General features: G+C 43.8%; 1 protein-coding gene across 1 annotated transcript in view; it reads right to left on the bottom strand.

Moving 5' to 3' along the window:
- Nucleotides 1-24,683, bottom strand: part of LOC124775195 (sialin-like) — a 526,531-nt gene that overhangs the window by 160,784 nt on the left and 341,064 nt on the right. Inside the window, exons 5-6 of the mRNA XM_047250034.1 lie at nucleotides 15,463-15,693; nucleotides 9,142-9,226 (exon numbers count right to left, since the gene is read on the bottom strand). Of these exons, the coding sequence (XP_047105990.1) occupies nucleotides 9,142-9,226; nucleotides 15,463-15,693 (316 nt within the window). The remainder of the gene's footprint in view (nucleotides 1-9,141; nucleotides 9,227-15,462; nucleotides 15,694-24,683) is intronic.

Below are 24,683 nucleotides of genomic sequence, written 5' to 3'. Positions count from 1 at the left end.
ACGTAAGTGTTTATGCCTCTAGTTTCCTTCCCTGATGCCGATCTGTGGGAAAGACAAGTAATTTAATTTACTACAACAAAATATTTAAAAATGTAGCTCAAATATCCCCGACATCGTTATCATGTTATAAATTTTTTAGGAAATAGTAGGCAAGGAAGGTAGAGGAGGTCGTTCTAAATACACTCCTGGAAATGGAAAAAAGAACACATTGACACCGGTGTGTCAGACCCACCATACTTGCTCTGGACACTGCGAGAGGGCTGTACAAGCAATGATCACACGCACGGCACAGCGGACACACCAGGAACCGCGGTGTTGGCCGTCGAATGGCGCTAGCTGCGCAGCATTTGTGCACCGCCGCCGTCAGTGTCAGCCAGTTTGCCGTGGCATACGGAGCTCCATCGCAGTCTTTAACACTGGTAGCATGCCGCGACAGCGTGGACGTGAACCGTATGTGCAGTTGACGGACTTTGAGCGAGGGCGTATAGTGGGCATGCGGGAGGCCGGGTGGACGTACCGCCGAATTGCTCAACACGTGGGGCGTGAGGTCTCCACAGTACATCGATGTTGTCGTCAGTGGTCGGCGGAAGGTGCACGTGCCCGTCGACCTGGGACCGGACCGCACGGATGCACGCCAAGACCGTAGGATCCTACGCAGTGCCGTAGGGGACCGCACCGCCACTTCCCAGCAAATTAGGGACACTGTTGCTCCTGGGGTATCGGCGAGGACCATTCGCAACCGTCTCCATGAAGCTGGGCTACGGTCCCGCACACCGTTAGACCGTCTTCCGCTCACGCCCCAACATCGTGCAGCCCGCCTCCAGTGGTGTCGCGACAGGCGTGAATGGAGGGACGAATGGAGACGTGTCGTCTTCAGCGATGAGAGTCGCTTCTGCCTTGGTGCCAATGATGGTCGTATGCGTGTTTGGCGCCATGCAGGTGAGCGCCACAATCAGGACTGCATACGACCGAGGCACACAGGGCCAACACCCGGCATCATGGTGTGGGGAGCGATCTCCTACACTGGCCCTACACCACTGGTGATCGTCGAGGGGACACTGAATAGTGCACGGTACATCCAAACCGTCATCGAGCCCATCGTTCTACCATTCCTAGACCGGCAAGGGAACTTGCTGTTCCAACAGGACAATGCACGTCCGCATGTATCCCGTGCCACCCAACGTGTTCTAGAAGGTGTAAGTCAACTACCCTGGCCAGCAAGATCTCCGGATCTGTCCCCCATTGAGCATGTTTGGGACTGGATGAAGCGTCGTCTCACGCGGTCTGCACGTCTAGCACGAACGCTGGTCCAACTGAGGCGCCAGGTGGAAATGGCATGGCAAGCCGTTCCACAGGACTACATCCAGCATCTCTACAATCGTCTCCATGGGAGAATAGCAGCCTGCATTGCTGCGAAAGGTGGATATACACTGTACTAGTGCTGACATGGTGCATGCTCTGTTGCCTGTGTCTATGTGCCTGTGGTTCTGTCAGTGTTATCATGTGATGTATCTGACCCCAGGAATGTGTCAATAAAGTTTCCCCTTCCTGGGATAATGAATTCACGGTGTTCTTATTTCAATTTCCAGGAGTGTATATGTACCAATTTTTACTAGTCTAACTTCGGTTATTTAGGACAAAAGTGTACCTGAATGATGAAAATTCAAATTTTCAGTAAATCTCAAAAGAAGATTTACAGATTTATTAACTATGCTCGCTTAGAACATTCCAGCTGCGTACTCCAGTTGTCCTCCTGTTTCCTTATCATCCATACTCTTTCTCTTCATTCATTACTTTATCCCTGACGCCTTGGTAGCAGCTTCTGCAGCTGTCTCTGCTTTAGTCGGAGCTGAAACCATATTCCTTCCCGTCTGGATGTTCAATTTCTTCAAAACATTTATCCTCGAGATTGCACCATCATTGGATGTTATTACTGCATCCATTACACCAATCTTCAGCACTGTCAACCCAACAAATACAGTTTTGGGTATTCTCTCCCATATACAGCTGTTGAAGCTTTCATGTGCATTCTGAGAAAGACCATGCGTACATTTCCTAAGTAGATTTTTATTTGCATTGTCACTATATATAGGCCTAATTGCTTCCATTACAGCAAGTGGTATGGAATGCTTGTGGGTATATTGTATGCCTGTAGCATTGCTCAACCAGTACTTGCACCACGAATCTTTCCCTTTTGGACACAAACCATGCTGTGGGGTTTCATCTGTTGACACTCTTTGAAACCATGTTGCCCAAACAGCTCGTCTCATGTTCTCCAAGTCTCCTTATTGCTAGTCCATAATATTGAGTCAAAGTATCAATTTCACTTTTTGTAGGACGACCTGGATCACCTATGTGTTTTCCGTCTGACAGTTTCTTTCCACTGAAGTTTTTGCATAATTTTCTCAGCAGAGCTCCCATTCTTTTTTGTACATGCCCAACACATTCAAGGTTTTTTGTCAGAGTGTCCCCATATGGTCTGTCATTAACAACAGTAGTGTGTCCTTTACAGTCTCCATCCACAAAGTAGCCTACATACCTCACACCACGACTGACTTCTGATCTTCTAAAAATGTTAAGAATTCCTTTCCTTTTCCATTTTTCCGCTTGGGCCATCGAAGTTCTTTACACAAACATGGGTGCCAATAAAGCCTGGCAGTGTTTTGTTAGACATTCATAATCTAGTAACTTACCAGTTTCACTAAATATGGTAGTTACAACTCATTCAGAGAAATATGACGTCTCTTCGGCCAAGATCCATCAAATGCTGGTACATTGTTTGCATTCTCATACAAGGCTACTGCTTCTTCTGCTGCTCTGTTCACTTACACCACATGAAGCATTATGTATTAAGTTATTGTATCTGTCAAACCTCAGTGGAGGTGGAGGCAAATCCATGGCTGCAGAAAAAGTCTGGGCAGCTCTCGTTCCATAATTGCATAATCAAGCTGAATATACAAAATAAACAAAACCACATGCGTATAAAATTCTGAAATCATATATTCTCAGATCTTTGTTTACATACGAACCATAGTCTTCTAGACATGTCGACTGTCAGTTACTGGCGATGAAATAGTATCACTGTGCATCTTACCCGTGTTAGAGGCAATCACTAACCGACTTAAAGACCCTTCCTTGCTGAAATGTCCTCAGAATCGTCAATACTATCTTCACAATTGCAGTACTGACAATTCACAATACTCTTCAAAAGTCTTGACAGCGTATTTACGTTCACAATAACATTTCCGTCGTTATTGCTGCTCACAATACTACTAGGCTTGTTCTTATTACATTCAGAAACCTAAAGTTTACGTCTAGAAGCACTGCCTGTAGATACAGTTTCCGCAGGCGACTTTTGAAGCAACTGATGTGTATTATTCGGTTGTGTTTGGAACTGGTTACCGCGAAACTTTCATTTCGGGCTAAATTTCTTTCCTCTCGGCATCTGTAGCACAGATAACACACACACATAAACAAAACCACACGCGTATAAAATTCTGAAATCATATATTCTCAGATCATTGTTTACATTCGAACCATAGCCTTCTAGACATGCCTGTACTTTGGTTCCGGGAGTCAGTGCCTTCTAGAATACACTTGTGTTAACGATCCGTAACTAACGATGGAAAAAAGGGAAGAACAAAATAATCCATCACGTATTCTGACGCACTACATACTGACAGATGGGTGTGGTCCCTGTGAAACATAACTTTCAACCTCAATTTTAGATTGAACGGAAAATCGTAATATCTGTAAACTATACATTTTTGAAAACAGCATGAAATGCTCTTTTCTATAGATCAAGAAAATGTTTTTCAAATTTTTGGCCATTTTCGCTAGCATGTCCCCTTAAGGCTCAGCACCAGTGAACTAAGTCTCTTGAATTTCCAAGTCATCCTCAGTTCGGGCGATTGGCGGAAGGGGTGAAGGCTGGTGGCCCTGCTTGTAGGGTGCAAGTAGAGCATACCATTTGCAGTACCATACCCCAGCATGATCAGTGTCCTTAGATTTGGAGCTAAAGAATCTCAGCCAGGGGCTCTGTCGATTCTTGAACGTCTTTGAATTATGGACAAGCAATGGTTCACTGCACAGAGGAAGCAGTTACTCATTTAGCTGAGTATGTGTGGGTGTGGAGTGCACATAGATTTTTTGGGGGGAGGAGGGTGATCGAATGAGCTTCATTTAGATCCAATACGAAATGAGTAGAGGAATTATGGGCGAAGTTCAGACTGACTGTAAATCATGCTTCGGAGAACCATATGCTGAGGGCAAAAAGACAGAAAAAAACGCCATTTCTTAATAAAAAAAATTCGGAAAATGATGAGAGAATAGAAACTGTTCCATTCTCGGTTCAAAAAAAGACCTAGAAATGACAACAAGGATTTGTTAGTAGAAATAATAACTTTCGTCGTCATACGTTAGCGATCGATCACAGCGAGAATCCTAGAAAATCTGGTCCTACGTAAAATCGTTAGGTGAGTTGAAAGCTTCAATTCAGTCACTCGTAGACCAGTCTGCGTGGTATTAGAAGACAGCAAAAGAAAACTAAAGCTACAGATTTCGTGTTTAAAATGTCATTCCCTTAAGAATATCGTACAGACATATCATCGTTTAACTGTAGCACAGACACCCGAGTCGAGGAAATAAAAAAATGTTATTGGTTGTTGGGTGATTGAGTGAGGGACCAAACAATCGTATTAGGGAAGATTGGGAAGAATTTCTGCCATGCCTTTTCAAAGGAACCATCCCTGCCTTTACCTGAAGCGATTTAGGGAAATCACGGGAAACCTAAATCAGAATGGCCGGACGCTGGTTTGAACCGTCGTCCTCCCGAACGCGAGTCCAGTGCACCACCTTGCTAGGAGAAATAAAAATAATCATCCTTAGTGTTGGGGAGCAACTGGAAGTATTAAAGACAAATAAGTCAGCAGCTCCGGACGGAAAACTAATTGTGTTTTACAGAGAGAGTACTCTTCAGCATTGACCCCTTACTTAGCTTGCATCTCCCGCGAATTTTTTGCCCAGCGGAAGATCACCAGTGAAAGAGAAAAGTGCAGGTAATTCCCTAACGTAATAAGGGTAAAAGAACGAAATCGAGCAATTATAGACGAATGTCCTTAATGCAATGGGCTGTAGAATTACTGAGCATATTTTAAGTCCGATAAAATCAATATCTTTGAGACAAAAAAACTGCTATCCAAAAATCAACAAGGATTTAGAAAGCACCGCCCTGTGGAACTCAGCTTGCAGTCTTCTCGCACGACATCCTGCAAACCATGGATGGAGGGCAACAGGTAGATTTCATATTCCTAGATTTCCGCAAAGGTTTCGACATAGTGCCACAACTGCAGATTGTGGAAGAACTGCTTCTTAGAGAATGGTTCTTACAGAAGTAATACAACCTAGTAAGTTGTACTGGATGGCGAGTGTTCATCGACTACTAGGTTATAGTCAGGACTGCCGCGTGGAAATGTTCTCTATATACACCAACAACCTGACAGACAGGGTGAGAAGCACTGTGGGACTGTTTGCTGATGACGCTGCAGTGTACAGGGAAGTATCGTCGCTGAGTAACTTTAGGAGGATGCAGTATTACTTCGACTGAATTTCTGATTTGTATGATGACTGACAGCATACTTTTAATGTATAAAAATAAAAGCAAATAAGCAGAAAAAAACAATCCTGGAATGTTCGAATAAAGTGTTAGTGGTGTGCTGCCTCAGACAATCACTACGATTAACTATTTAGACGTAACTAAATGGAACGAGCACATAAGGTCTACATATGGAAGGCGGATGTTCGACTCGAGGTTACTGGGAGACTTAGGAAAGTGTAGCTGATCTATAAGGGAGTCAGTGTATAGAACACTTGTGCGAACCTTTCTTGAGTTAAAAAAAGGCTTCGAAGCAGTTCAGAGGAGTGCCGCTAGATGTGTCACCGGTAGGTTCGACCAGTACTCAAGTATTTAGGATAGGTTCCGTGTACAAAAGTGGTAATCTCTGGAGGGAAGACGGTGGTTTTTTTCCTATAGCAGTATTGAGGATGTTTAGAGAATCACCATTTGCAACAGAGTGCAGAATCATTCTACTGCCACCAACACACATGTTGCATAATGGTAGTGATGATAAGGTAAGAGAAATCAGAGCACAATTTTAAACATGGCTGACAGTAGCAACCGTGAATAAACTTTCAATAAATGACGTATACAGCCAATTGGTGGCATAAAGTTTGTTTTAATAAGCCTTGGCCAGGTTTCAGTACCACTAAGGGTATCTTCTTCGTAAGGTGTAAAGTCATGTGCCCTGTATTACCTTAAAATTATAAGCATACAACATGGTCTAAAACGCTCAACTCAGACAGCAGAAATCATGGCTAAAGTCCTCTATGGAAAACAGCTCACGGATGTACCTGAGTAATATTTTTTCCCCGAAGGTCTTTATCCATAATTTCTTCTGTTTGAATTGAGCGTTTTAGTTCATAATGTTTGCTTATAATTTTAACGCAATGTTAGAGGAATGACTTTAATTCCTCTGAAGAAGATATCCTTAGTGGTACTGAAACATGGTAAAGTGTTATTACAAAAAAAATTTATGCAACCGCTTGGAGATGTACATCATTTATTGAAGTAAATCAGGGTTTTTACGGAACCGTATAGACAATCGCTTTTGCCTTGCTCCATTTCCAATTGAAATAGGAGGGGGAACGACCAGCAGCGGTACAAGAGACTCTGTGAAATGCAAATTATGCTGGCACCGAACTAGGTGACTTAGTGGTTAGCACACTGGATTTGCATTCGATGGAAAGGGGTTCAAATCAGAGTGCGACCACCCAGATCTAGGTTTCCGCGATTACCCTAAATCGCTTCAGGCAAAGGCAGGGATGGTTCCTTTGAAGGGCATGGCAGACTTTCTTCCCCATCTTCCCTAATCCAATGGGACCGATGACCTCGTTGTTTGGTCCCTCACCCAATCAACCAACAACATTTTTTATTCCCCCCACTCGGCTGTCTGTGCTACAGTTAAACGATGATATGTCTGTACGACATTCTTAAGAGAAGGATATAACATCAGTTTCCTTTTGCTGTCATTCCTCAGGACTTTAGGCCTTTGGAAATAGCACCAACATCCCCCACTGAAATTAAGGGAATTATAAATATACCGAAAAACAAGAGCTCTTGTAGTGTTGATGGAGACTGTAACAAAATTTTGAAGTGTTGTTCTAATTTAATAAGTGCAGTCTTTAGCGATATATGTAGCTAATGCTTCGATGGCACAGGGAATTTTTCCAGACAGATAGAAATACGCAATTGTCAAACATCTTCATAAGAAAGGCGACAAGAGTGACTTAAATAATTATAGACCAATCTCATTGCTGACTTCATTTTCTAAAATATTCGAAAAAGTTACGTGTTCAAGAGTAGTCTTACATTTAAGTGAAAATAATTTACTCAGCGTGTCACAGTTCGGATTCCGGAAGGGTTACTCGACTGACAATGCTATCTACACATTTACCCATTAAGTAGTACAAGCCCTAAATAACAAATTATCGCCAGTTGGTATTTTTTGTGATCTCTCCAAGGCATTTGACTGTGTGGATCATGTCACACTCTTAGAAAAACGCAGGTTTTATGGAATTGAAGGCTATACACACAGACGGTTTGAATCACACTTAATGAACAGAAAGCAAGAAGTTGTGCTGAATAGCACAAATAATGTTGGGAGGGTGGTAAATTCTAGTGAATGGGGAGTTACCACAAAGGGAGTCCCACAGGGTTCAATTTCAGGTTCTCTGCTGTTCTTTATTCATGTGAATGACCCCCCACTTAACGTTCAGCAAATGGAACTAGTACTTTTCGCAGATGACACGAGTGTTATAATAAATCCCGTTCCAGAAAAAGCAGCTGAAGATATTGTTAAGGATGTCTTTCAAATAATTATTAAGTGGTTCTCAGAAAATCAGGCGAATACAGGGATGGTTCCTTTACAATGACATGGCCAGTTGCCTTCCGCACTCTTCAAAAAGGTTCGGAGCTTGTGCTCCGTCTCTAGTGATATTCGATAATTACGAAACTTCTATCAGTGGCAGCAGAACACGGAAATACAAAGTTCTGACGCGAGTGACCATTAGAACGTATCGTCACATTGTGTCTTCAAACAAAACTGTCAACAATTTTCTTGGAACAGGGATAGACAGAGCAAATAATGTATTACAATAGTGTGCATAAGTAATCAACAATATAAAACAGCGTCAACCTGTGTAGAAGCATCTGCAGAAGAATCTGATACAATATCAATATTCTGTCGCTGTGAAAGGCGGGCTATGAAAACAACAGAATTTCTGAGGTTGTGGTACGAGGGCTATTCAGAAAGTAAGGTCCGACCGTTTGCGAAATGGAAAACACCGCGAAAATGAAGAATGTTTTATTTACAACAATTTGCTCCACCTTCCAGATACGTCTCAACATAGTCATCGCTCCAACTTAGACGCCTATCGTAGCGTTGTACCAATTTTCCAATACCCTCGTCACAGAAAGGAGTCGCCTGTGCTTTCTGCCAATTCTCTACGCTGGTCTGTAGCTTACCGTCTGTGCCAAAGTGTTGTCTTCATAACCAGCGGTACCTAGGTGCAAACGTGAAAATCAGAGGGGGCCACGTCCGGCTTTATGGCGGGCTATCAAAGTCTTCCCATCGAAAACGCAGCAGGAGAGTTTTCGTGGCCCTGCAGTGTACTGCAGAGAATTATAATGAAGAAGGAAACGCATGACAGTTGCATTATGGGGGCTGCATGAAATCAAGTGCAACCTCCCACAGGCACTCATAGCTGGAGGGAGACACTATTTTTTAAGCATCCTTGCGTGCTCACTGTTCGTTCTAAACCGAAAAGAGCGACGTGACGCGATCGAAGGGCATACTAGAGACACTGCCAAACACATCTGTGCAAAGCTTCATTGGATTTTCAGTGTGGTTTCCATTTCGCGCGCGATTGGACCTCACCTTCCGAATAGACCTCGTGGCTAAAAATCCACCAGTACAATAAAATAACATTTTGAAGGAACAATAAAGTGCGCTCATTAGGAAATACGCGATACGCGTGTTGCAGTTTTTTCTGCAAGACTCATGGCAGAACAGTGTTTGTGCTTACCGAGGTAGGTGGCGATGAACTTGCTTCGCTCGGTGGGTGGAATCCAGCGGCTACCCATCACGTTCATTGCTGGCCACGTTGTGCCCTGTGCAAAGCGAATTGTTGTCACAGCTGTTCACAGGGTGAGGCCACCCAAAATAAGCGCAGTATGGATTGCATTGATAGAGAAAAAACTACAAAAGTAGTGATAATTCACAATGTTATTAAATGTTATTAAATTAGCTTAAGAGTAGAACATGTAACACAGTTTAACTAAACATACAAACACAGTCTAAGCAAGTAATTCGTGTACAAAATGGATACCATAACTTAGTAGGACACAAGGATTTTCTATAAATTGAGAGTACTGCAAAGAGTAATATTGCACATAAGGTGTGTGTGATGCTGTCATTGATGGTGTGTATGAACGCAACAAGGAAAGAAGGCCATTCTCCATCAGAGTTGCTGCCAGTGCTCCAGTGGTTTGTATAAGAGGGCTGAGACCACACCAAACATGATCATGAGATTCAAGTCAAGTGATCAAAAATGACGCTTCATTGCGTAATTGTCAGTTTTTGGCCTATATATACCTGTTGCACACATTGTAAAAACTAGCAGAAAGGTCCTCTAACGGGTAGTAAATGTGACAATGGCACCGTTTTTTTTCACATGAGCAGAGGGAAAAATATGTTAGTCACCGCCAGTAAAATCTAGCATTGAAAGTGGCCTCAGTTCACAAGTTTTGTTCAGGTGGGGGATATCCAGCTGAGGCCATGCACTCGTAGCGCTACCAAAACTGTGGGGATGATGACCGCTACTTCTCGCCCACTGTTCCAAATAGTTACACCCATGGTACTGATTTAGCATACCAGCTGAGATGCGGTAGGATGCCTGAGTGTTCGTCAAACAGGAATGAAAGGGTACTGTCCTGTGAACGCGGCTCTGTATGATGACCACTGTGTCAACAAGATAATCAAGAATATGTAAAAGAAAGGGCAAGAACTGGTCACCAACAATGGTGAAATAAACATCCAGTTCACGTTCGCGGTAACCTGAAAGAGAAAGTCCAAATTATAGTACGAAAAACACACCCAAAATAGCACAGAGCTATCTCTGACTCATCCACATCTTCCACACTGTACGGGTTAAAAGCTTCATTGGCCCGTCGTCAAACTCGACGACTCGAAATTTGGAAAGACGCAACCACACTACATGCCTCCAGTCATCTACTGTCCAGATTCTGTGTTGTTTGGCCCATTGAAGAAGTGCAGCGATGAGCAATGGCCTTTTGCGTGATACCCGACTCAAAATGCCTATTTCAAGGCGTTCCCTTCGCAATATTCGCTCGGAAACTGCTTCAGATGGACCTGCAACACTGGCAGCAGCAAATTACTATCGGGTATGAAACCGATTGTCATTGATATGGCGTGGCACTCGTCTCTGATTGGTGTAGGTTAAGATCGTTGTATGATCGCTTTTCTTACGGTGTAAAACAATGATGCGACAACTAAACTATTCCCTGTAGAGTGTTGTCATGGGCACACCTGATGTAAATGATATTTCACGTAAGATAGAAACAAAAATAAATGCAATTTAATTTCATCCATCTTTTGCAGCTATGAACCTGACTGTAGACAATACACAGGAAGTATGAATAAAAACGCCTTCAGTCACACCTTTTCGTGTTTTATTGAATTACTCGTAAGATTTCGGTTCCTGTGGTTCCATGGTCTTAATACATAATTTACTTCTGCTCTTGAGTGAGGTGAAATGTACATTCCTGTTATCAGAATCTTAGATGTTAGGTTTTGTATTTTGTAAACAAACTGCGGAAAATATGATGAGAGACAGTCGAAAAAACAAAGAATGATAATTTGCCGAACAATCAACGAAGAACATTTTCAACCTGTTAACCCCATCAGGTATTGGTTTATCGTTACTGTCACCGCACTCACGTCACTCATATCGCAAATCTATGAAGTGCTTTTAAAATGTATTAACAAATGTGCGCCTTAAGTGACGATGTCCGATGACAGAAAGGACGAACCAACGTCTGCTGGCGTTAAAAGGTTAAAAATATTCTTCGTTGATGGTTCGGTAAGTTTTTCATAACATCTAACCATCTAACCTCTAACCGTCTCGTAACAGGAAGACACATTTCATCTCTTTCAAGAGCAGAAGTAAGTTATGTATTAAGACGATTTGCACCTGACGTTGGACCCACTGGGTACTAAGTGCGTCGTGTAATTCAATAAACCAGGAAAATATTGTGACAGGAAACTTTTCATTTATACATCTTGTGTACAGATGAATGCACTAAGATGTGCGGCCAGAACATGGTGGAGAGTTCGCCCGAAAACTCGGCTCAGCTTTCTTGAGATCAGTCTTGGATTATAGATACATCTTTTATCACGATGGGTCAAGAAATTCGCAATCGAAACAGGACAGACTTCATTGTAGCTGCATTCGGATATGCACTGGAACCACGTCACTGTTCTTGGTTAGGAAGGGGAGCCACCAGAGGAAAAACTTGAGAAGCACATCTCACAGATAAGACACCCTTTATCAACGATTAATGAAGTATTGGCCAGACACTGAAAAATGTAACTTTCACCGGAAATAGACGAAATCCAATATTTATCAAATATTTTGAATGGTGGATTCGTATGAAAATAACTACTTAAATACAATCTCTTACCAGAATTCCTAGCCGCATTCAGCTACCGAGAATAAAATGAAATAATCTTCGATAATATCGTACACTATAAAGATTCTCCGAACTCCAAGTTTGTAATCAACGGTTTGCTCAATACCATCTTCCTCAATTCTACGAAGATTTCTACGAACGGGTCGAAGACCATCAACACCGACAAAACAGGATGTGCAATACACAACCCTGCAGGAAATTATTAAGCCCTATATTCCGTACGTACGGAGACAACCATCTATGCAGAAGTCACCGCAATTAGAGAAGCAGTAAAGTATGGAAGATTTCACTCACGAAGCAGTACGATGACATTAACCGATTCCCTAAGAATTCTAAAGACCCTTAAGAAACCACAAAGAAATAAAAGTGTGTCACCTATAATTATAAGCACATTAAAGAAACTGCTAAAAACAAGCAACCAGAACGGCAACAAATTTCTTCTGTATTCCAAGGCACAGTGGAATCTTTCATAATGAAATAGTAGAAGCAAAGCCAACAATGAACTTAGGCGAAGTCCTAAATGATAGACTTACTTACCAAGAAGCTTTCAGTTTAATCAGTCAAAAAGCGGGAAGCATCTGGCAGAGATAATGGTATTCGACCAAGATTTCTAATAGAGTGCATTATGCCTCATTGCAACCTAAATAGCATTATCTCCTTCATTTGTCGATTGGAATAGAAGAAGATGATTCATAACTACGATTAGGTGCGTGCACTTAAATCATGGCAAATTTCCATCCCTTCTGTTCCAAACGGCGTGAAGGACTCTCCATTTTATGATTTATGCAGTGAAAACGGAGACATGAACCATCAACTGTTCTCGAGCACCAGATACAAAATACAACAAAAATCTTTTTTCAGAGGACTTGTAAGTGCAAAAGTTCCTCTTCCAACACAGGCTGCAGTGAAAAGAAGTCTTTCGCGACGGCACTGATATGTAAAACATTCTCGAATTGAAGCGACAAGAAAACCGAAAATGTTTTAGATATTGGCTGCGGTGTTTCTTTCAACTCAAAAGAGTGATTTGAACTACTATTAAATGTGGTGTTCAGCCAATGAAATACGATCTAACAATCTAGGTACACTGTGATCTTATGTATTGATATTTTGTATGGTCCTATGATTTCTTCTTTTCATTGTTACGTTATAATTACTTCATGAGTAGTTTAAATGGTTTAATATATCACTCACACAGGGTGTTGCAAGGGAATGGTGGGTATTCAGGGATATGACCGGAAAGAGCATTTGAAGCACAAAACTTCCGTGAACATATGCCCTACTCCCAATGATTTGCGACACGTAATACATTTAATATACATTGTTATTTACGACTATTGTCTTTTGACCAGTAACAGAATTCAAGTCGTGTGGCATTTTAGCCACTTGGAAGAATACCTGTTCCACTCAATGTTCTGCACCCCTGGTAAACACTGTACGACCAGGAATTCGACGTGTCGGAAAGCACCGACGACATTCTTCGACAGCAGCAGGAACACTACCATCGCAGACGCCGTAAACGTGCGCCGTATCTTCATATTCTTCATTAGGGTACGTGTATGGCATTTTACCAAACGCGAGTACAAACGCAATTAACTGCTGCTTCTCTCTGATACGCTGTCAGTCCTCGCGCCGATTTACCCACAACACATCACGGACGATCGTGCGTCCAACGGGCTAGTTTAACGGCAAAAACACATGATTAGGCTAGAATGAACCGTCAGAGAGTTTGGTTATGTGAGACATATGCGCGAGCATCACTATCCCTAAAATACAGAGGGGTCCAAAAAATGTACCCATTGTTTAAAAGTCCATAACTGGCAAACTAATGGACGGAGTTGTCTCATCTTCGGTAGTGTAATAGTTTGTAGTTCCGGCAATCGCCACACAAGCGTTGTATTGCGTTGTTTTGTTTTGTCAGATGACAGTCGCCAGATAGTGTTTTGTTCTTAGTTGCACCTAGTTACTCGAGTAAACATGGCTGGCGCAAGGCTTACATTCGATGAAAGGAAGTCAGTTTTGAAGTGGTATTTTAAGTACGAAAACAATAATGAGGTTCAACGGCAATGGCGAAATGAGTATCAAAAAGAGCCACAGACACCTTTAATGATTCGTCGCATTCAAGACAAATCTGAAGCCGAAGGTTGCGTTAAAGATGTACAGAAACAACCATCTGGACGACCTGTAACAGTAACCAGTCCAGCTAACTCCCATCGTGTGTTACAACAATTCACTCGCTCACCACAGAAGTCTGTGAGACAGTGTAACCGTGAAACTGAAGTGAGTCGCTCAAGTGTTCGGCAAAATTTGAAAACAGCATAGTGGAAGTGCTACATCCCACGATTGCTACACGCAATGAACGAGGACGACCCAGATCGTAGTATGGAGTGCTGCGAGTGGTTTACTAATATGGTGTGCAACGATGAAGAGTTTGCAGAGATGACTGTGTGGTCTGATGAGGCCCAGTTCAAACTCAATGGTACAGTAAATCGTCACAATTCCATTTACTGGGCCGCCGAAAATCCTAACGTCCATGTACACAAAGCAGTGAATTTGCCAGGAGTAAATGTGTGGTGTGGGTTCTCTTACGGGGGCTTGATTGGGCCATTCTTATTTGACGGCACAGTTACTGGTGAGGTGTACCCTCGAAAGCTTCAGACATCCATTTTACCTGCCATCCGAGACTTGTATGGAGACGGAAGAGTTTACTTTCAACAAGATGGTGCCCCAGCCCACTACCAAAATCGTGTTAGGACGTATCTCGACGAAACTCTACCAGGAAGATGGATAGGCCGTAGAGGTGCTGTGGAGTATCCACCACGTTCGACCTAACTCCTCTGGAATTTTACCTGTGGAGAGCGCTAAAGGACGCCGTTTATCGACAAAAGCCAAGCACATTGGATGAACTTCGAGAATCCATCGTACATTCATGTGCAAATATCCAACTGAATACGTTGCAGTCAGTAGTTCGTGCTGCAGTTCGGCGGCATCGTTTGTGTGTGGATGTTAATGGCGATCATTTCGGACACCTACAGTGATATCTGTAAGTTGGACTTTCAGCTACACTTTCACCAAAAATGTGACAACTCCGTCAATTAGTTTGCAGGTTATGGACTTTTAAACAGTGGATACATTTTTTTTGCACCCCTAAGTAGATGTATATTAAGCGCGTTTTTTCTCGGAAACCATTTGTAATAGGGCACATGTTCACATGAAGCTTTCTGCTTCTAATTAACGTCCCTGAATATTGACCATTCCTCCTTGATCATTCCTCCTGGAGCACCCTGTATATTTATACCCTTTATGGCTGTGTGGAGAGTGCCCAATGTCAATAAATAAAGGAAAAAATATATCTCCGTTGACCTCATCAACATCCACATCGTGCTTTTTAGAAACTATTGGTCGCTTTGTGGCAGTGCACATTATTTCTGTTGACTGTATCGACATTTACATCATGTTTTAAACAGTACGGTAAAAATGAAAGTGGCCCAGAAAATATTTATTGCGTCGTAAGATATGCAACTCAACCTACAGGTTGCAGGTTGCATATATCGAGGTGCATGAAATATTTTCTCGGCCAGTTTTATTTTGCCAGTAGTGTAGAAAGAGCTGCTCGCGTAATCGGTGCGGATACTTGCCGAGGCGGCGCCCTGCACCAGGCGCACGGCGACCAGCAGGAAGAGATGTGTGCGCGCCGCCACAGGTATGAGCAGCGAGGCGAATGCGCAGAGAAGGTTGGCGCCCCCGAAGACGCGCTTGGCGCCGAAACGCTGCGCCAGCAGACCACCGGGCACCAGCGCCACCACATAGCTCCAGTAGAAGGCACCCAGCGCCAGCGACTGCTGCTCCATCGTCCACGGGAAGCGTTCCTGTCGTCACCGGCACGTCATTAATACTCTGGGAGCGTTGTATGTTTAGTTTAGTTTAGTTATGTCATGTTCGTAGATCATTTTGATGATTATTTTGTCGATATGATGTGGAACAAGTCAGATTACAATGTATATATATACAGGGTGTTACACAAAGGTACGTCCAAACTTTCTTGAAACATTCCTCACACACAAATAAAGAAAATATGTTATGTGTACATGTGTCCGGAAACGTGTAATTTCCATGTTAGAGCTCATTTTAGTTTCGTCAGTATGTACTGTACTTCCTTGATTCACCGCCAGTTGGCCCAATTGAAGGAAGGTAATGTTGACTTCGGTGCTTGTGTTGACATGCGACTCTACAGTACTAGCATCAAGCACATCAGTACGTAGCATCAACAGGTTAGTGTTCATCACGAACGTGGTTTTGTAGTCAGTGCAATGTTTACAAATGCGGAGTTGGCAGATGTCCATTTGATGTATGGATTAGCACGGGGCAATAGCCGTGGTGCGGTACGTTTGTATCGAGACAGATTTCCAGAACGAAGGTGTCCCGACAGGAAGACGTTCGAAGCAATTGATCGGCGTCTTAGGGAGCACGGAACATTCCAGTCTATGACTCGCGACTGGGGAAGACCTAGAACGACGAGGACACCTGCAATGGACGAGGCAATTCTTCGTGCAGTTGACGATAACCCTAATGTCAGCGTCAGAGACGTTGCTGCTATACAAGGTAACGTTGACCACGTCACTGTATGGAGAGTGCTACGGGAGAACCAGTCGTTTCCGTACCATGTACAGCGTGTGCAGGCACTCTCAGCAGCTGATTGGCCTCCACGGGTACACTTCTGCGAATGGTTCATCCAACAATGTGTCAATCCTCATTTCAGTGCAAATGTTCTCTTTACGGATGAGGCTTCATTCCAACGTGATAAAATTGTAAATTTTCACAATCAACATGTGTGGGCTGACGAGAATCCGGACGCAATTGTGCAATCACGCCATCAACACAGATTTCCTGTGAACGTTTGGGCAGGCATTGTTGGTGATGTCTTGATTGGGCCCCATGTTCTTCCACCTACGCTCAATGGAGCACGTTATCATGATTTCATACGGGATACTCTACCTGTGCTGCTAGGCATGTGCCTTTACAAGTACGACGTAACATGTGGTTCATACACGATGGAGCTCCTGCACATTTCAGTCGAAGTGTTCGTACGCTTCTCAACAACAGATTCGGTGACCGATGGATTGGTAGAGGCGGACCAATTCCATGGCCTCCACGCTCTCCTGACCTCAACCCTCTCGACTTTCATTTATGGGGACATTTGAAAGCTCTTGTCTACGGAACCCCGGTACCAAATGTAGAGACTCTTCGTGCTCGTATTGTGGACGGCTGTGATACAATACGCCATTCTCGAGGGCTGCATCAGTGCATCAGGGATTCCATTCGACGGAGGGTGGATGCATATACCCTCGATAACGGAGGACATTTTGAACATTTCCTGTAACAAAGTGAAGTCACGCTGGTACGTTCTATTGCTGTGTGTTTCCATTTGAAGAGAAGTAATAAAAGAGCTCTAACATGGAAAGTAAGCGTTTCCGGACACATGTCCACATAACATATTTTCTTTCTTTGTGTGTGAGGAATATTTCCTGAAAGTTTGGCCGTACCTTTTTGTAATACCATATATATATATATATATATGTATATATATATATATATATATATATATATAGTGTTAATATTACTGAAATATTTAGCTCTACATACACATGCAACTACATTTAGAGGTAGACATTTATTTTTTTATTTTTTTATTTTTCACCAGCTCTGAAACAGAAACTCGTCCATGGAATAGAAGGAGTTGTCCAAAAGAAATGATTTTAAGATAGATTTAAAACTTGATCTGCTACCTGCCAGACACTTTATGTTGTTGGGCAAATGATCAAAGATTTTTGTTGCAGAATAATGTACTCCTTTTTGAGAAACCGACAGCTTCAATAACGGATAGGAAAGGTCATTGAAAAATGTGTTACTGTTGTATGAACATCACTGTTCTTCGCGAAATGAGATGGATTATTTATAACGAATTTCATTAGTGATTATATATACTCTGATGGTGCAGTTAAAATACCTAACTCCTTAACTAGGTGCCTAAATGACGTCCTTGAGTGAACACCACTAATTATTCTCACTGCTCTCTTTTGTACAATCAATACTTTATGTCTGAGTGGTGAGTTACCCCAGTAAACTATTCCATAAGACATTATTGAGTGGAAATATGCAAAGTACGTTAGGAGGCTGATCTGTTTATTACGAAGACTAGCGATTATATGAAGAGCGAAAGAAGCTGAACTTAATTGTTTGAGTAACTCAGTAATATGCTTCTTCCAGTTCAAGTTGTCATCAATGTAAACACCCAAAAATTTGGAGAAATTTACCTGTTAACTGAGCCCTGTTCATATTCTACATCAATTGTCGGTTCAAAATGGTTCAAATGGCTCTGAGCACTATGGGGCGTAACTGCTGAGGTCATCAGTCCCCTAGCACTTACAACTACTTAAACCTAACTAACCTAAGGACGTCACACACATCCATGCCTTAGGCAGGATTCGAACCTGCGACCGTAGCGGTCGCGCGGTTCCAGACTGTAGCGCCTAGAACCGCTCGGCCACCCCGGCCGGCCTCAATTGTCGGTATGGCTCTATTTGATGTACAGAACTGGATATAGTGAGTTAGTCATTACAGTCACAGAGCATGAGATTACATCCAAATTAATCTTTCAGTTTGTAGATTTTCGCAGATTAGAACTATCTGCGGAAGTGGAACTGTGAGATCGGGTTGCGAGTCGCATCTGGACAGATCAGTCAATAGGACCATTGCCCCAAAGACTAGGTTCCAGGGTCGATTATCAGTCCAGCAAAAATTTCCAATCTGCTAGGAAGTTTCAAAGAGATTATGAGTCTACAGTTGTCGGTTGCTAAAACTTACTGAAATCTGTACAAGAAGTGTTGGTAGACATAGCTTTAAATCAGATGTTATCGTCTTTCTTGATGCAGTTTTTTTTTCAAAGATAGTGTCTTGCGGTAGCGTTCTCGCTTCCAGCTCACGGGGTCCCAGGTTCGATTCCCGGAGGGGTCAGGGATTTTTTTCTGCCCCGAGCTGACTGGGTGTTGTTGTGTCGTCATCATTACCATACATTCCCATTACGGTCAGAGGAAGGCAATGGCAAACCACCTTCACTAGGACCTTGCCTAGTACAGCGGTGCGGGTCTCCCGCATCGTCCACTACGCTCCTCGGAGTATGGGACTTCATCATCATCAACATAAATTGCAGATCATGTTGATCATCTGGACATCACAAACGGCGGGACACGGTTCTTAATAGGGCGTGCGATTGCTACAGACAGCAATTGTTGTGGACTGGCAAGACAGCCAATCCACAGTGACGGGTAACCGAAAGCCACGCGCTTAAACTCACGCAGGCTGGCGTGAGGTCTGAAACAGGATACGTAATGAATGCTATAAAGAAAAGTACGTAGCTGCTGGAATACTTAACTTTAATCCACAATTGGTGAACATTGGTCTTGTTGATACAGTATATGCGTCATTAGATACATAGCAAAGGATAATTGGCGCCTTGCTAGGTCGTAGCAATTGACTTATCTGAAGGCTCTGCTAACTATCGTCTCGCCAAATGAGAGCGTAATTCTCAGTGAACCGTGGCTAGCAACGTCGGCTGTACAACTGGGGCGAGTGCTAGTAAGTCTCTCTAGACCTGCCGTGTGGTGGCGCTCGGTCTGCAATTACTGACAGTGGCGACACGCGGGTCCGTCGTATACTAGCGGACCGCGGCCGATTTAAAAGGCTACCACCTAGCAAGTGTGGTGTCTGGCGCTGACACCACAGCAATACTTTGCAATTCGCTTCCATGCTGGCCACAAGGTTGGGCAGTAGTTCCTGTGGTTGGGTGTTCACTTCCGCCACCAGTGCGGTTGACAACTGCTGCATGGTCGCTGGTGTATACGGAAGTGCTGGAGTATGTCTCCCCAATCCATCCCAAACATGCTCGATGAAGTTACGGCGGGGCAGTCCATTCGCTGAATATACATTCGCTGAGTGCCCTCTTGTTTCAAGAACTCCTCCATCTGCGCTGTTCGATATGTTCGCGCACTGGTATGCATAAAAATGAAGTCAGGGTCGAACACACACCTAAAACAACGCACGTGGAGCGGGAGTACAGTATCTCAATAACGTTGACAAGCGAGGAGAGAGCGTTTGGAGGATAGAGCGCCCATGCAACATTATGCCTCCCCCCTCCCAGCCCCCCCCCCCCCCCGACACACACACACACACACCAAATCACCTGGAACACGAAAATAGTCACTTCGACAACGCTGGACGTAACTTTATATGGTGGGAGATGGAAACACGTAATGCATCTGTGAATTTTGTTAGTTATGTTCGGTTTGGTAATCTAGGTGCGACAAGGTACCATGTAGTATGGACGTACTGACCTTCAACTCTTTGGACACTGGCCTTTCAAGGTTACTGTGACATTGTACTCTTTCCCCAGGGGCGTCTTTTCAGAGGTACATTCGGCTCTGACATCATTTTTATAGATGACAGTGCCGCGACCGCACCGAACAACGAAGGTGAAGGAACTCTTATAACGAAAGGATGTTCACCCACTTGACTGGCCTGCCCGTTTCCCCGACTTAAAACCCATCGAGCAAGTCTGAAACGCGTTGGGGAGACGATTAGCAGCACGTACACGGGCGCCAGCCATCATCCAGAAATCATCAACCGCGATGATGAAGGAATGGAACGACCTACCTCAACGACTCTTAACCATCTCCGTGGCCAACATGTGAGCGCGGTACAAACCACGCATTGCTGCCCGTGTTGATCACAGCCCCTATTATGAACAATGTACTGTCTTTTGGAATTTCCCCGGGACCATCATGAATCGCAGTGGTTTCGGTGCAATTGTCGTCATTGAATAAAAGTGTCATTTCTGTTCGTCTCATTGCGTATTTCTTTCAGTTACCTTCTGCACTATAAAACAGTAGTTCTTTCTATGTGAGATCCGAGCAAGTTTCATCGAGTTATGTGACTCGGCTGTGACTCATCATACAAAAGTTACTTTCGTCCCTAAGTTTTGCAGGCCAGTGAGTGTACATTTACGATCCGATGATTAGGGTGAGCAGCGAATTGTGACTGTTTGCTGGTAACTGCGGGAAACTGTCGTCGCTGACTGCCTAAAAGAGGCTACAGGATCACTAAGATGCAATTTCTATTTTGTGTGATGAATATCAGATTACTCTAAATGTAGAAAAATGGGAGTCAGGGCAGATGAGTAGGAAAAACTGTCCTCTAACGTACGAAAACAGTATTAGAGGTGTATTGCTTGACACACTCACTTCGATTAAACATCTAGGCGTAGCGTTGCAAAGCGATAAAATTGAGAGAAGGCGAATGGTCGACTCGAGCTCATTGAGAGATTTTCAGGATCACATACGTCGGTTTGCATTATAAAGCCGACTTACGTGGTCGTGAAAATAGAAATAACATTACAAATATGATTCGCTGGAAGAAAACTGTGAAAACAAATGCTCCAGACCTGAGTTTCCAGGCAACTCACCAGTAAAACAATGCATCACATGTTTTAATGTCCGAAGATGTACTGTATAAATACGAACGATACTTTTTAAATAAGGCAACTAAAACCAATGTGTGGCTGGGTGCTGTAAACCATCAACAGTTTATTTCATACAAGACCCACGGTCTCCAGCAATGCCTTTGTTTGACAAAGTTGCATCTTATGTCAAAGGTCGGGATGGAATATATCTTGGCGATTGTTGATCGTTATGTATGACAAGTTGGAAAGTAGCGTGATTGTGTAACAGAAACAGATAGTCGTCAGGACTGACTGGATTCTCTGTTCAACTGAAACTGTTAGAATACGTATCCCCACGCCTTCAAAATGTACGCTATTGAAGGTACAATTTGTGGTTTTGAAATCTGTCACCATTCGCATGAGAATGCAGACAAAGAACACTAACGCTGCTGTTTTATCTGCAAGTGGAAAAACAGAACGCAACGCTACACATAAAAGAAATGGCCGATCAGAAATACGTAAGCAGCAACCAGAAAGTAAATGGTCCTTCGTGTCACGCTGGTTGAGCCTTACAAAGATATCGGTTCCACTGCTTGAGATGAAACTGGACCTATTGAAAAATGTTGTGAAGATATTAGACAAAAGTTTCCAGAGTTATGTGAAAGAGAAGCCAGATTATTTTGTTGTCAGTCGTTTGACTAGTTTGATGCGGCCCGCTACAAATTTCTCTCCTGTGCCACTCTTTACATCTCAATAGTGGCAAATGCTACACAAATCCTCAATTATTTGCTGGATGTATTCCAGTTCCAATCTCTGTTTTCCACTGCAATTTTATTTTCTATAGTTCTCTCTAGTACCATGGAAGCTATTCCCTAAAGTCTTAATATATGTCGTATCATTCTGTCTCTTCTTCTTGTCAGTGTTTTCCACATATTCCTTTTTTCTCCGATTCTGCGGAGAACCTCCCCCTTCCTTACGCTATCCAACCTAATTACCCACATTCTGTTCTAATATCGCCCGCATCTCGTGGTCGTGCGGTAGCGTTCTCGCTTCCCACGCCCGGGTTCCCGGGTTCTATTCCCGGCGGGGTCAGGGATTTTCTCTGCCTCGTGATCGCTGGGTGTTGTGTGATGTCCTTAGGTTAGTTAGGTTTAAGTAGTTCTAAGTTCTAGGGGACTGATGACCATAGATGTTAAGTCCCATAGTGCTCAGCGCCATTTGAACCATTTTCTAATATCACATCTCAGATGCTTAGATTCCCTTCTGCTCTGGTATACTCACAGGCCATGTTTCACTGCCGTACAATCCTAAGTTCCAAACGTACATTCTGAGAAGTTTCTTCCTCAAATTAAGGCCTATATTTGATACTAGTAGACTTCCCTTGGCCAGGAATGTCCTTTTTGTTAGTACAAGCCTCCTTTTTATGTCCTATTTCCTCCGACCATTATAGTTTATTTTACTGCCTAGGTAGCAGAATTCCTTCAACTACCTTCATCAACCCTCACGACAGTTACCATGCGCTGGTCACAGTAGGCTACGCTTGTGCGCTCCGTAGCAGCCACGCGGGAACGGCAAGTATAAAGCCAGACCGCTAGAATGAACATCGAGTGGTGCGGACGACCCGGTACCACGTCAAGAACCAGCAAGAGGCCGCTGGCCGCACTACAAAAGCGCGGCTCCATCTAGTCACTAGTGACCAGGGGCGGCACGCCTCTTCCCAAAGAATGATTACTTAAGCCAACCCAGGGACCACTGTGGACAGTTCCACTAGCAAGAGCTAGCCGAGTCATCCGTCGACTGCTTGCAGTCCATCACTCAAGCTATCGTTGATGTGCCAGCGGAGAAGACTGCACCACGCCGAGTAGTTAGGCTTTGTACACTACTGGCCATTAAAATTGCTACACCACGAAGATGACGTGCTACAGACGCGAAATTTAACAGACAGGAAGAAGATGCTGTGATATGCCAATGATTAGCTTTTCAGAGCATTCACACAAGGTTGGCGCCGGTGGTGACACCTACAACGTGCTGACATGAGAAAAGTTTCCAACCGATTTCTTATACACAAACAGTAGTTGACCGGCGTTGCCTAGTGAAACGTTGTTGTGATGTCTCGTGTAAGGAGGAGAAATGCGTACCATCACGCTTCGACTTTCATAAAGGTCGGATTGTAACCTATCGCGATTGCGGTTTATCGTATCGCGACATTGCTGCTCGCGTTGGTCAAGAACCAATGACTTAGCAGAATATGGAATCGGTGGGTTCACAAGGGTAATACGGAACGCCGTGCTGGAGCCCAACGGCCTCGTATCACTAGCAGTCGAGATGACAGGCATCTTATCCGCATGGCTGTAACGGATCGTGCAGCCACGTCTCGACACCTGAGTCAGCAGGTGGGGACGTTTGCAAGACAACAACCATCTGCACGAACAGTTCGACGACGTTTGCAACAGCATGGACTATCAGCTCGGAGACCATGGCTGCGGTTACCCTTGACGCTGCAGCACAGACAGGAGCGCCTGCGATGGTGTACTCAACGACGAACCTGGGTGCACGGATGGCAAAACGTCATTTTTTCGGATGAATCCAGGTTCTGTTTACAGCATCATGATGGTTGCATCCGTGTTTGGCGACATCGCATTGACGCACATTGAAGCGTGTATTCGTCATCACCATACTGGCGCATCACCCGGCGTGACGGTATGTGGTGCCACTGGTTACACGTCTCGGTCACCTCTTGTTCGCATTGACGGGGCTTTGAACAGTGGACGTTACATTTCAGATGTGTTACGACCCGTGGTTCTACCCGTCATTCGATCGCAGCGAAACCCTACATTTCAGCAGGATAATGCACGACCGCATCTTGCAGGTCCTGTACGGGCCTTTCTGGATACAGAAAATGTTCGACTGCTGCCCTGGCCAGCACATTCTCCAGATCTCTCACCAATTGAAAACGTCTGGTCAATGGTGGCCGACAACTGGCTCGTCACAATACGCCAGTCACTACTCTTCATGAACTGTGGTATCGTGTTGAAGCTGCATGGGCAGCTGTACCTGTACACGCCATCCAAGCTCTGTTTGACTCAATGCCCAGGCTTATCAAGGCTATTATTACGGCCAGAGGTGGTTGTTCTAGATACTGATTTCTCAGGATCTATGCACCCAAATTGCGTGAAAATGTAATCACATTTCAGTTCTGGTATAATATATTTGTCCAATGAATACCCGTTTATCATCCGCATTTCTTCTTGGTGTAGCAATTTTAATGGCCAGTAGTGTAGTATGTAACAGTTTAGCGAGTGCTACTCTTTACGGTTTTATTTCCGGCTTCCGGGAGCTAGTTGGAGTCTGTATCTCAGAACTGTG

This window comes from Schistocerca piceifrons, chromosome 2 (genome assembly GCF_021461385.2).
Source record: "Schistocerca piceifrons isolate TAMUIC-IGC-003096 chromosome 2, iqSchPice1.1, whole genome shotgun sequence".
In the NCBI taxonomy this organism is placed as follows: domain Eukaryota; kingdom Metazoa; phylum Arthropoda; class Insecta; order Orthoptera; family Acrididae; genus Schistocerca; species Schistocerca piceifrons.
The sequence above is the reverse complement of the archived record's forward strand: the minus strand, read 5'-3'. Positions and strand labels throughout refer to the sequence as shown.